Source organism: Giraffa tippelskirchi, chromosome 10 (genome assembly GCF_054371585.1).
Source record: "Giraffa tippelskirchi isolate mGirTip1 chromosome 10, T2T-mGirTip1v1.2.pri, whole genome shotgun sequence".
Lineage (NCBI taxonomy): Eukaryota > Metazoa > Chordata > Mammalia > Artiodactyla > Giraffidae > Giraffa > Giraffa tippelskirchi.
The window spans coordinates 12,080,970-12,094,159 of NC_137284.1; the positions used below are offsets into that span (position 1 = coordinate 12,080,970).

At 50.6% G+C, this 13,190-nt stretch overlaps 1 protein-coding gene across 2 annotated transcripts; it reads right to left on the reverse strand.

Moving 5' to 3' along the window:
* Positions 1-2,066: 2,066 nt before the first annotated feature.
* TMEM109 (transmembrane protein 109) lies at positions 2,067-9,634 on the reverse strand. 2 transcript variants are annotated; one of them, XM_081536314.1, is made up of 4 exons: positions 9,541-9,634; positions 4,010-4,254; positions 2,974-3,076; positions 2,067-2,555 (listed from the first exon to the last, which is right to left on the reverse strand). In XM_081536314.1, the coding sequence occupies exons 2-4, from the start codon at positions 4,244-4,246 to the stop codon at positions 2,164-2,166; spliced, it is 732 nt and encodes a 243-aa protein (XP_081392440.1). In that variant the 5' UTR covers positions 4,247-4,254; positions 9,541-9,634; the 3' UTR covers positions 2,067-2,163. The 2 variants fall into 2 exon arrangements, with proteins under 2 accessions (XP_081392440.1, XP_081392441.1); XM_081536315.1 differs by lacking the exon at positions 9,541-9,634 and adding an exon at positions 7,674-7,801.
* Between the last annotated feature and the right edge of the window lie 3,556 nt (positions 9,635-13,190).

The following is a 13,190-nucleotide window of genomic DNA, read 5'->3' on the forward strand; positions in this document are numbered from 1 at the left end:
GGTCCTAGTGCCCCGCGGATCCCAATCCCTGAGCGCCCCCGTGCTAGAGGCTGGCCAGGCCACTTCCCTGGGGACTGACTTGGCTGTGCCAAGGGACAGGACGATGTGTTTGGTTCGCTCCCTCTCTGGGAAGCTCCTGATCAAGGAGGAAAGAGCCACGTCCTCTGCTTCATCCCCACTCCACAAGCAGCTCACCTGTAAAAGCATCTGACACCAGAACCAGAATTCAGAGATACTAGGAACCGAGCTCAGGGATGGAGAGGGGATGAAAGGGGGCCCACAGGGCCAGGGGACCACTGCCTGGGTGCACGCAGGGGCAGACAGCCCCGTCCCTGCGGGAAGCCTGTGGGCCTAGAAGTGTGAGGGCTCCTCTCTGACCCAGGGGGAAGGCCTGCCTCCCAGGTCCAGTGTCCTGGCTCAGCCTCGCCTGCCAGGCAGTGTTGGGAGGGAGTGGTCTAGAGCCTAGCACCTGGCTGCAAGCACGTTACCCTTTCCTGGGCTGTTTAAAAAGGAAAACCCACACCCGGGCCCTTCCATGAAATAACTGATCCATTCCATGGGCCGGGTTGAGAACCACGGTGGGGATGCAGGGAGAGCAAGCCAGTCTCTCTCTGGCTGGGGGCCAGCCTTTACCGCTCCTGCGCTCCTGCACACAGGGTTGGAAGTGGTCCCCTCCCTCCTCCCCTACAGACACACTATTCTCACAAAGCTGGTCAGTCCAGGGAAGTTTGGGAATGGGGTGTGCCCTCCTCATTCCCCACAGCCCAGGAGGGAAGGGTCCCTCTTACCAGCTTTCTTTCTCACTCCCTCCCTTTCTCCCTATTTGGCACCTGCAGGGAGAAACTGAGCAGCTCCACAGAAATGGGTTTAGCTGGAGAGGGAGCAATCAAGGCAAGCCAGACTTTCAGCAAATACATTTAATCCGGAAAGAGATAATAAAATAGCGTGCACTTTATTTAAAACCAACCAAGCGCCGATAAAAATATATATATATATATCACTGCAGCTGTGATTCCATTTCAACCTCAACAGTAAGAACTGGGCATTTCTTTACACTTCACATCGTGTGCAGGGCCTGGCAGAGGAGGCCACTCACCTCTACCAGAGCCTTGGAGGAAGAAATGAGTGACCCCCAGTTGGGGACATCTCAGCTGCAGAGCATGAGAAGGGGCTGTGTGGTACTTCTCTGCTGTCTGTGCTACGCTCCTCCTGGGCTGCTGATCAGCCACTCCTCCGTGGCAGTGACGGAGAGAGAAATGGAGAACCGCCTGGAGCTTTGCAGACAGGAAGATGAGTCCTCCTTCCTCCTTCGGGGTCTCTGAAACCCCCACGGGGGATCTCACGGCCATCGCAAGGTCCTACTTGCAGGCACAAGCCTACAAAGCAGTCATCTTTTGCTCTGGCTGAAGGGGAATCAAGAATCCGAGAGGAACCACTTTCCTCTTGACACAAAGCAGCCACAGGGCAGTTTCTTACATACAGTATGGCAGCAGCAGGTAAAGGGAGGACCTCGCTGGCTCGGATTAAGGCACTTGTAACAGACTCAAGGTACATTCCAGCCCCGGCCCCAAGTGGGAACTTCCCCACTTCTGTTTGCCCTCAGGCCCCATAGGCCTTGCCTCTCCCCCACCCCACCACCAGGCAATGAAAGGGACAGGAGCACGCCTTGAGGGACTGGGGTTTGGCTGGAGTACAGGGCTGGGAGAAGACAAACAAGGATGGAAGCAGGGGACCTGGCAAAGGGGGAGCTAGAGAAGGACAGGAGGGAAAGAGCACTGGAGGAAGGCAACTCGTGGCTGAGTCATGGAGGCCATCAGCAGTGATCGGGGTGTTCAGCTGAGAGCGAGTGCAGAAGCTGGCAGGAGCCCCCCGCCAAACACCTGACCCACTAAGACAGGCTGGAGCAGAGAAAGGGTGGGGAGAACCAAGCCCAGACAAAGAACCTCAGAGGACAGGGTCCCCGAGGACAAGTCGGGGGATGGTCTTCCTCTCTCGGCTAAGGGGGCTGCAGAGAGAAAGGTCTGAAAGGTTCAGAGACAGGGCGAGAAAGGGGCAAGGGGCTGGAAGGAGAGTTGTGTGACCCAGAAGCAGCTCGGCTCTTTGGTATGATGCAGGGGGCGGCATCCGGCGACCCTCTCACTCCTCCTCCACGTGGCGACCGTCTCACTCCTCTTCCACGTTCCGGGGTCCCTTGACCGCTCGCCTCTGCCGCCAGCGCAGCTCCTCCACCTGGCGTTCCAGCCCCCGCACCTTGGCCTCCAGCTGGGCCCCTGAGGCCCGGGTGCCAGTGAGCCGGCTCAGCAGGGCGTAGAGGGTCAGCAAGGCCAGGAGGAGCAGCGCCCGGGTGGAGGGGTCGGGCACAGACCTCACCAGGGCCACAAAGGCGGCCAAGAAGAGGGCAAGCTTCAGGCCCCACAGGATCCGCCCCAGCAAGGCCAAGACCAAGCCAAGGAGCACTGACAGCAGCCAGTAGGCAACCAGGGCGGCTGCTCCCCACAGCAGGAAGGTCTGGACTTGACCGGGGCTGAGCTTCAGGCCCTGGGTGAGGTGATCTCCTGGAAGGGGAGAGAGTCATAGAATCAGCCACCCTGACACGGTGAAGAGAGTGGGGGGGCGCTGTCAAGAACCAATAAAAAGGCGAAGAGCCAAACCCCCTTAGCCAAGGAAAAATCCTTTCCCCTCGGGTCATGGAGCTTAAATCCCAGCTCTGGGTCCAGCTGACTCTGGGCAGACTCCTTCCCTTGGTTGAGTCTGTTGCATCTATGAATTGGGAGTGAGCCTCTGTGGGTGCCGGTTAGAAGAGACGCTAGCACAATGCCCCAGTTGGTAGCCTGCTCTTAGGCTTGCCTCTGGGGAGACCTGGGAGGTGTTAAACAGCTAGGGAAAAGTCTAGACCTTGAAAAGATAAACTCTCACAAACAGGAAGTGACATGCTAAGCTCCAGCCGACCTAACCAGTTCTCTTGCCACTCACCTTCTAGCCCCAAGGCGTTCAGCAACTGAGCAGCGATCCCAGACAGCGTGAAGAAGGCCACAGAGATGGCTGAGGAGACGGCCCACATTATCTGCGCCAAGGTCTGTGGGAAGAGCAGGGCATGAGATAAGTCCATAATTAATGATGCTCTTCTCCTCCGAGCCTCACCACCGCCAGCCAGGAATGCCTCCACCTGCTTCTCGGCCTGGCTGAGGGGTCCTTTCCACAGCCACCTTCCAGTGCGTGGGGATGGGCCATTTCTCCTTCCTGAGCTGGAACCCAGGACACTGGGGCCCTAATTCAACTGATGTGCTCAAATACTTTGGTGGTGGTAGTGGGTGAACGCGGGTGTGTGGGGGAATCATCAAATCCCTGAAGCAGTCACCCTGTAAAATTTGGTGGGGGTCCTCCTAGCCTCCCAAGGATTGAAGGTCTGGGAAGCAGCATCCCTGAAGGCCTAGGATGTTTCAGTGACAACGAAGTCAATCAGCTCTTCTGTATTATGGATCTTATAAATGGTAAGATCTTTGTTTCAGGTGTTCAATAAGACCTATCAAATGTATGTGGCAACATGTTTGGGATGCCACTGGGTAGAAGAGACAGCCCTGCCTTAAGGCTCTGAGTCATCCCCACTCCCGCCTCTCCAGGTGAAAGAATGGACTCAGGTCTTGATATTTTGCCAATTTAAGACTTTAGGTCAGATTTAGACCAAAGTCAGACACATAGTCACCAGTGACATAGGCTTACAAATGAGCCATAGGACATGGCTCATTTTCCAGTCTTTCTGGCAAGAAAGGGCAGAGATAAGGGAAAGATGGGGGTGGAACTAAAGGCTCTGGGGTAGGAATGAAACAAAGGGGATGCAAAAGGCAGTGGCTGTCTGGCTTCATTCTGTGAAACTAGGGGGCTCTCTGCCCTACAGATTATGACACAGAGGATGTGGAGTCAAGAAGAGGATGTGGAGTCAAGATGGGCTGCCATGAACAGCTCCTCTGTCCTCAACGTGTGTGGTCACAGCAGGGAACACCCTCCTTACCTCGGAAACCAGGTGCATGGTTTCTGCCCCAATCCAGGCATCCAAGGTTCCCCGCACAGAGTGACCAATCTGGCTCAAGAGATCAACCGGGGCCTCCCTCTTCTGCTGGCCCGGCGTCACGAAGTCTCGATGTGACTGGGAAGATGCTGAGTGCAGGAGCAAGAGAGCCACCAGCACCGTCAGGAGGACTTTGAACAGATGCTTGCCCCATGGCGAACTGCTACATGAGCCTGCCATGGCTGGATCTGCCAGGGTTGAGAAGCACAGCATGAGCGAGGGCCCAAACTGGCAGAGAAACCCACTGTTCTGTGCATGACTTGCCCCAGCACTCTCCTCCGCCCCTCCCTGTTAGTTGAAACGCAGAACTGAGACTTTCAACCTCAGCTGGGCACAACCATCTGATTCTCGGGTTCCTCTTTCATGTTCTTTACTGTTTGCATATTAACAAAGCAGTAAGTATAAGTCAGTGCCTTAAGGTGGATGAGAAGATCTCTCTGAGGCTTACTCCAGTTCTAAAAACCTGAAGGCCTGCCTCTGGGTATTAGGTGCTTTGGGATTAAAAAAAAAGAAAAATTGTAAGACTATAAAGCTTTGTCCCCAAGGAAGTTATAATCTACTTTAGATAAAGCTAATATATATATATTTTTTCTTTTTTTAAAAACACTTAAAAATTGCACTCAAATAGGATTACCACTGTATAAAGATGTAAAGAAACGTGCTTGGTTGGGTGTTCAAATAAGAACACACTGCACATAGGCCATTTGTTCTGCAGGGGTATCATGTGAAATGGTTCTTATCCTCCTCACCACTATGGGTAGAAAGGAGAAGAGACTGAGACTTAGGACTTAAGCATCTCCCCAAGGTCACTGGGGCTAAGGAGAAAGGCCAGGATTTGGACCCAAACTTCTGCTTCCAAATTGTAGAAGTGAAGGTGGATCACAACTGTGGTTGCTCACTGGAAGCATCTGGAAGCTTCACAAACTATTGATGCCTCTGCCCTAAGACAGGAGATTCTGATGTCACAGTGAGTATGGCCCGGGCTTAGACGTGCAAAAGCGCCCCAGAGGATTCCACTGTGCAAAGTCAAGATCCACTCACACTGAATGACTTCAACTCCCCAGTCCCCAATGGAGCCAAAGACTTAAAGCACAACTTTTAAGGAACAATATTATTAATAATAAAAAGTTAACCATGGGCCACCTATCTCATTTAATCCTCACAACAACCCATTAGGTAGGTACTGTTCTTATCCCCTATTTTACTGAGGAAGGATAAGTAGTAAGTGGGGGAGCCAGGATTTGAATTCAGGTGCTCCTGACATCAGGCTTCCATGGTGGCTCAGCTAGAAAGAATCTGCCTGCAGTGCAGGAGACAAGGATTCGATTCCTGGGTTGGGAAGATCCCCTGGAGGCGGGCATGTCAACTACTCCAGTATTCCTTCCGGGAGAATCCCACAGACAGAGCAGCATGCTGGGATACAGTCTGTGGGGTCACAAAGAGCTGGACACTGAAGCAACTTAGCATGCACGCACCTGACATCAGCACCTTCGTATATACCACCGTGCTGTATGCTCTCCAACTTAAATCTCACAAGTGATTTGGAAAGTCAAGAGATTATTCATGAGCTAAAATAGACTTGGCATCTATCAATCCACTCCATGAATTACTGGTGATAATTCACTTAACTGCTTTGTGTTTTATGCTCTGATCTCCTCTGTAATGTGATGCTGTAGGCAAGTTAAGACCCAACAAGTATCAACTCATTGAAGTACCAGTGGATTTAGCCAAGAAAAACATTTTCAGTTCCAACTTCTATTTGCTACCGTGCTTGAGAAAAGTCAAACAGCACCGGCAAATTCCCTGTTCTCTTCCAGGCTCAAAAATGAACCTGCAGCTCCTGGAGTGTCTGAGATTCAGACTTGAGCAGAGGCTTAACCAGGACCCTGAGGCAGGAGCACTCAGGTGTTTGAAGTTTTTGTAGCTACCAGGGCCCTCAGGTAGTCAGACAGAAATCAAGAAGGAGGAGAAGATATTCTCATTCTTGTTTAGTGGGAAGGAGGGTCGAAGAACCGGTTATAAAAATATCACATTTGGGGCACTTTCTGGCACAGAAATAGCTGCTCTAAATCCTTCCTGAGACCTGTACGATCAGGCTGCAAAAACAGGCAGTTCAGAGGAACAACCTCAGGTTGGGAAGCCTTCTACTCTTTTTCTGGCACAAATCAAGAACCAGATGGTTCCTGCCTGCCTGTGGTCAGAGATGAGGAAAGCACAGGTCAGTTCCTGGTCTATCTGGGTCATGACCGCACTGGGGACTTAACGAGCAGGGTTGCTATCTTGGGTTGGATTCTATATCCAAGGACCTCCACCCGCAGGGATCCGATGACGTCTCCTCCTATCTAGAAGGTCAAGGCGACGTCAATTGCTCCCCACCCCCACCCCCAAGTGGAAGCCTCCTGCGTTCTGTGCCAGCCTCAACTTTCAGGCAGCCATTTGCTCCAGTCCAGGGGAGTTGTGTGTGCTCAATCGCTCAGTCGTGTCCGACTCTTTGCGACCTCATGGACTGTAGCCTGCCAGGCTCCTCTGTCCATGGGATTCTTCAGGCAAGAATACTGGAATGGGTTGCCATTTTCTCCTCCACGGGTTCTTCCTGACCCAGGCATCGAACTCATGGCTCCTACATCTCCTGCATTGGCAGGCGGATTCTTTACCACTGAGCCACCTGGAAATCCGAGGAGACCTGGGGGACCTTGAAATAAACTCTCCACAGTGAGGCTGGCATTGCCTGCCAGTCAACCTCTAGAAATATACCAGAAACCAAATCTAACCCGATTCCGGAGTGTGCCCTTTGCAGATAAGAGAGGAGATTACTGGCTACTCCCTTTCTTCAAAGGTTTCCCTGGTGGCTCAGATGGTAAAGAATCTGCCTGCAATGTAGGAGACCTGGGTTCGATCTCTGGGTTGGGAAGATTCCCCTGGAAAAGGGACTGACTACCCAGTCCAGTATTCTTGCCTGGAGAATCCCATGGACAGAGGAGCCTGGCAGGCTACAGTCCATAGGGTCACAAAGAGTTGGACACAACTGACTAACACTTTCACTTTTCCCTTTTTTCTTCAAATTGTTTTCTTTAACAGGATTCCTCCTCATTTCTCCTTCAGCAAGGGTCTAACCCATCACCATGACACCTCCTCATCCCAACCAAATACTTTTGATAAAAAGCCATGGGAGTCAGGGGCTGCAGCAGCCTTGAGCTTTGAGAGGAAGGATGTCTTAAACGTCTCAGCAAATAGCAGGCACTCAACAACAACAAATTGTGTATGTGTGTGTGTGTTGCTTTATAATTTACAAAGAGCTTGTTCTTTCACCATCTCATTTAAGTCCACAACAATCTTATAAGATACTGCTATTTCTCCATATTTACTCAGAAAACTATGGCTTAGAGAGATCAAGTGTTGTTCAAGTTCACACAGCAGGACGGGGACCTGACTCCAGAACCCAGGGTCTAAACTGTGTCCTTTTGCTTCCACACCCCACCCACCCTGCCTCATTAAGACATGGTTGCTGCCCTCAAGGAGCTTAAAGTTCTGCCCCCACATCAACCACCTCACAGACAGAGGACACCCAAACTCCCACATGGAGACCACCCACCAAATGATGACCCACCTGCTGGACTCACAGGTCATAGTTCTGCAGCAAAAAGCCGGGACTAGACCTGCCACTTTTCTCTAGGCAGCAGCAATATGGCTCGGGCAGGGACAGGCTGAACTGGGGAAACTGCTTCATTTAACTGTGGTAGTGAGAAGGCACTATATGTTTAGCTGTGGTTTGCTAAGAGGGCAGGGTGGGCGGTCCCCAGACTCCCCGCCAAGGCTCCTTCCTCCTGGTCGCTTCCTCTCGCACTATAAATCACAACATGGCAGGAGGGGCAGCTGATTTTGTGCCTTCTGTCGGTCCTGATTTCCCCACCATTGGAGAAACTGCCCTCGTGGAGCAGCAGTTCTCAACTGTGGTTGCCATGAGAAGGGCCCGAGCCTGCTCAAGCTGGAGTGTCTGTCCCACCTGCACCCTCCAGCCCCCGGGGCTTCTTTACTGGGACTCTCCCCAAAGTCAGGTTCAGGCTTTTGTTTTCAGCGCTCCTTGGGGGTTTCTGATGCATAACAGGACAGCTGCCACAAATGATCAGCAGCACAGGGAAAAGTCTACCGTTCGGGCAAAGCCCCCAAAATGCAGCAGTGTACAAAGCACTCTAGACTTTTCTGTCCCAGGCTCAGTTCTGCCACACACTAGAAGCCACTACTGGACTTCCCTGGCAGTCTAGTGGTTAACACTCCATGCTTCCAACGCAGGGGGTGTGGGCTCAATCCCTGGGCAGGGAACTAAGATACCACATGCACTGCAGCGCGGCCAAAAAAAATAAAATTTAGAAGCCACTACCTTTTACCTTATTACTTAACCTGTCTGAGTTTTAGTCTCCTCAAATCTCAAATGGGTTCAAACGAGGTTAAGAGTTAATGCAAGTAGTTAACATGTTTCTACAAGAACTTTGTAAACTATAAACATCTATAGGCAAGTTGTAGCCCACAAATTGCCAATTTACCACTCAATGCACTGTAGCATAGTTTAGCAGTTTTTATGCCTGCCTTCCCTAATAGACTTTGAGCACTTCCCCTTCAGACTTGACAGCTAACCTTCCTTGGGATCCCCAGCACCTAGCACAGAACAATGACTAATAAATTCTTGTTAAATGAGTGTTAGAAGCCCGCCAAGAAGCGGTGAGCATGGCAACGGAGAGCCATGGAGAGGTACGGAGAGAACTATTTTAAAGTTGATCCAAATATGCAGCGGCCACTCGAAAAGCACAGCTGCGTGGAAAGGAAGCTCCTAGACCCGGTGAAGCTGCTACTCGGGAGTATGAAGTCAGCGTCCTGGCAGGTGGGGGCAGCCCCCGCTAAAACCCTAACAGCTGCTGCCCAGCAACTGTTTGGGGGCAGGGCGACGAGCAAAGGGGCAGCTTCCCATGCGCACGGCGCCTTCCCCAGGGCCCGGCCTCCCCGAGACAGGGTGTCAGTGGCATGCTTGTGCTATTTCGAACAGCGTGTCCCCTGCCAAGGCTGCTGGGTGACGTCGCCGGCAAGGGAGGCGGCGCGGCCCAGGGGTTCGGGGTACCCCCGAAGGGCTCGGAGTGAAGCCGCGGGAGGCCGAGCCGTAGGCGGGAGTCGGGGTCGAGGGGCTCAGCGCTGGCCTCGTCCCGCAAACCTGACAGCCGCGTGTCCTCGACCGGACCTCGGAGCAGCACCTAGAACTCTCTTCTCCCCGGAAACGCGCGCCTCCCCTGTTACTTAGTAACGACGCCCCCTGTTGCATAGCAACGAGGATCCGGGTCCAAAGTTAAGACTGCCCGCCGCGCGACTTCGGACCCCTCCCCACAGGCGCCCGCCAGGCCTCGCGGCCGCGGGGCTCCCACCTGTAGCGGCCGCCGCCACCCAGTCCCGCGTGCAGCTCACGAGCCCCGGTCTCAGCTTGCACTCACCGGGCTCTGGCCACCGCTGCTCTTCACGTGCGACTTCACTAAAACGCGGCACTACACCCGCGCCTCAACTCCGGGGCGTTGGTTTATCGTCTGCGCACGCGCAAGGCGGGACGCGCCCGGACCTGCAGGCCTCCCAGAAGGTCCAAACCCGGTGCGCTCAGCGCATGCGCTCTACTCGCAGCTTGCGTCTTTATCCCAGGCATTCCCACCGGGAGAAGAATGGAGTCGGAAGTTCGAGCTGGGAACGGAAGTCTCCGGCAGGAAAGGGGAAAGAAGTGACTATATCTGGGCTCTAGAATGGGTAAACTTCATTTTTGAATTTGGAGTGGAAGCTTATCCGCCTCTAAAAAAGAAAAAAAACCCTTGGCATTTCGGGCATTGTAGTTTCTTGCTTCGTGGGGCCTCCTGAGGCATTGTGGGAAATGTAGTTCTAAGAAAGAGGAGCCTGAGCGCACCTGGTCTTTTGAGAAAATTTTTCGCGCTTAAAAGACACAAAGGATGGGGAGGGAGGTGGGTGGGGGGTCCGGGAAGGGGAACACATGTAAACCCATGGCTGATTCATGTCAATGTATGGCAAAAACTATTACAATATTGTAAAGTAATTAGCCCCCAACTAAAATAAATAAATTTATTAAAAAAAAAAAAAAAAGACACAAAGCGGAAAGGGTGTTAGAGGAGCAGTAAGAGGCGCTCAACTGGGAAAATGCATCCTTTCCCTCTGAGAGCATTCCCACACCTTAACTCTGCAGATGGTTCCTAAATGTTCTCTCAGTTTTAGAGAGGGAAGGGCACTAACTTCCAGACCCATTTCAATCGAAAAGGCAGCATTGTGAAGGAGAACGCCGCGGGATTTGGAATGAAGAGGTCTTTGCCTGCTTTGTTATAATGGCAGGTCACTTCATCTCTCTGGATGTCCTTATTTCAACTTTACTATTGTTTGAAAGAAAACTGTAGGCTTGAAATGGAGTCACTTATTGTTAGGACAAGACCCTAATCCGGGAATTAATACCTGTCGTAGCTAAAGTTTCAACGTCACCCAGAAATGTAGTCTTAACAAGTTAGTCAGGAATTTTTTGGTCAGCACCAATGAGGCAATCTGTCAAACGGGCTCTCTGTTGTCCCCAAAGGAAGCTGAGATTATCTGCCATATAGACCCCTTCCATTCCCCATAAGATAGGTTACCTATGCCTGCAATATGCTATCTAGGTTGGTCATTACTTTCTTTCCAAGAAGTAAGCGTCTTTTAATTTCATGGCTGCAGTCACCATCTGCAGTGATTTTGGAGCCCCCAAAAATAAAGTCTGACACTGTTTCCACTGTTTCCCCATCGATTTGCCATGAAGTGATGGGACCAGATGCCATGATCTAAGTTTTCTGAATGTTGAGCTTTAAGCCAACTTTTTCACTCTCCTCTTTCACTTTCATCAAGAGGCTTTTTAGTTCCTCTTCACTTTCTGCCATAAGGGTTACTCCTTGGAAGGAAAGTTATGACCAACCTAGATAGCACATTGAAAAGCAGAGACATTACTTTGCCAACAAAGGTCTGTCTAGTCAAGGCTATGGTGTTTCCAGTGGTCATGTATGGATGTGAGAGTTGGACGGTGATGAAAGCTGAGCACCAAAGAATTGATGCTTTTGAACTGTGGTGTTGGAGAAGACTCTTGAGAGTCCCTTGGACTGCAAGGAGATCCAACCAGTCCATCCTAAAGGAGATCAGTCCTGGGTGTTCATTGGAAGGACTGATGTTGAAGCTGAAACTCCAATACTTTGGCCACCTCATGCAAAGAGCTGACTCATTGGAAAAGACCCTGATGCTGGGAAGGATTGGGGACAGGAGGAGAAGGGGACAACAAAGGATGAGATGGCTGGATGGCATCATGGACTCGATGGACATGAGTTTGGGTAGACTCTGGGAGTTGGTGATGGACAGGGAGGCCTGGCGTGCTGCAATTCATGGGGTCGCAAAGAGCCAGACATGACTGAGCAACTGAATTTAACTGAACTGATGCCTGCGATGCGGGAGATCTGGGTTCAGTTCCTGGGTTGGGAAGATCCCCTGGAGAACGGAAAGGCTACCCACTGCAGTATTCTGGCCTGGAAAATCCCATGGACTGTATAGTTCATGGGGGTCGCAAAGAGTCCGACAGGACTGCGCGACTTTCACTTTCATGCCTAAAGTAATCTTTTCTTCTGTTTATGGATTCCATGTCCTGCGTTTAAAAACCATTCCTTTACTATAGCCCTTTGAAGATATGGGATGCTGCCTAATTTATGAATCTGCTATAACTAATTAGATATTTGAAATGTATTTGGCTGAATTTTATTTTTTAATTCTATAAAGTACTAAAGGTGTTCCAGTGAGAAAAAGGAAAAAGTTTTTTTTCTCTTGTCCTTTTCTGAGCACTTTTGTTACTTTGAATGTTCCTGTCTGTAGTCAGTGCATGCATGCATGCAAAATTCATTCAGTCCTCTTGGATGGACCTCTTTGCGACCCTGTGGGTCATAGCCCTATGGACTCCTCTGTCCATGAGATTTTCCATGCAAGAATACTGGAGTGGATTGCAATTTCCTCCTCCAGGGAAACTTCCTGACCCAGGGATCAAACCTGGGTCTCCTGCATTGCAGGCAGATTCTTTACCAACTAAGTCACCAGGGGAAGACTCCAGTACAATTCAGGAAAGACAATGGACCCAGCTAACAGGCTGCTTGACTCCAGCCTATAACTATTTTGAAACAGTACAAGAGGAAGAAGAATATAAGATCCTTACACTTTTGTTCCTTGTCACTGACCCTTCGCTGTGAGCCCTCACCTATATAATCCCCTGATTTCTCAAGGAAGGGAGGCCCAGTGCTTGAGTCGGGAGCCTGCTGTGTCTCCCTTCCTCCACCTGAGGATTGAAGCCGCCTTTCTATTTCCTCCAAACCTTGTCTCCATATTTTTTTATTTGGCTTCAGTGGGCAGAGAAAGCCAAGATTCTGGACGGCATCAGAAGATCCTAACATACATCTTCACTTCTTAGCAGGTATGGAGATTCAAGGGAATAAGTGAAGTGAACTTTTTCCGATGAAGTAAGTGGAGTTTTTTGGTTTTTAGATTTAAGTTGCTGTCCAAATGCTTTTATGTAGGTAAGCTCCCCTTTGATGTTCCTGAGACAGTTCTGAAACTCAACACTCTAAAACAGAAATCTATTTTTTCCCCTCCCTCCCTGAATCAGCTTTTTAATTCTTTCTTCCCTAGCTCTGAGGAACTACTCCCAAGAGGTAGGGGGAGAGGCCAATATATCTGTAACTTTGGTAAACGGTGTGTGCAATCCAGCATACATCTTGATAGAAAGTTACTGCTAGTCAAGAGGAACAGGTATCTCAGTTCATGATTTTAATGCTTTTCTAAGTATGGGAAAATGCAAGAATTGGGGTTCACAAAAAAATGTTCCTATCATATCCAGCTATCTAAGGGTCTGTTTTGCCTGTTTTCTCAAAGCACAGTGGCTCACCCTGTTCTTCATCCTGAATTTTTTTCAGGGTGTATTGTAGGTCAGTGCTGAGGACTTAATCTAGTAGATTTGTGAAACTGGATGGTGAGTGACATTCGTTGTTTTACAGTGCCTCCCTGTGGTCCTAAATTTAACCAAGGTTTGGGAGGCATTTCA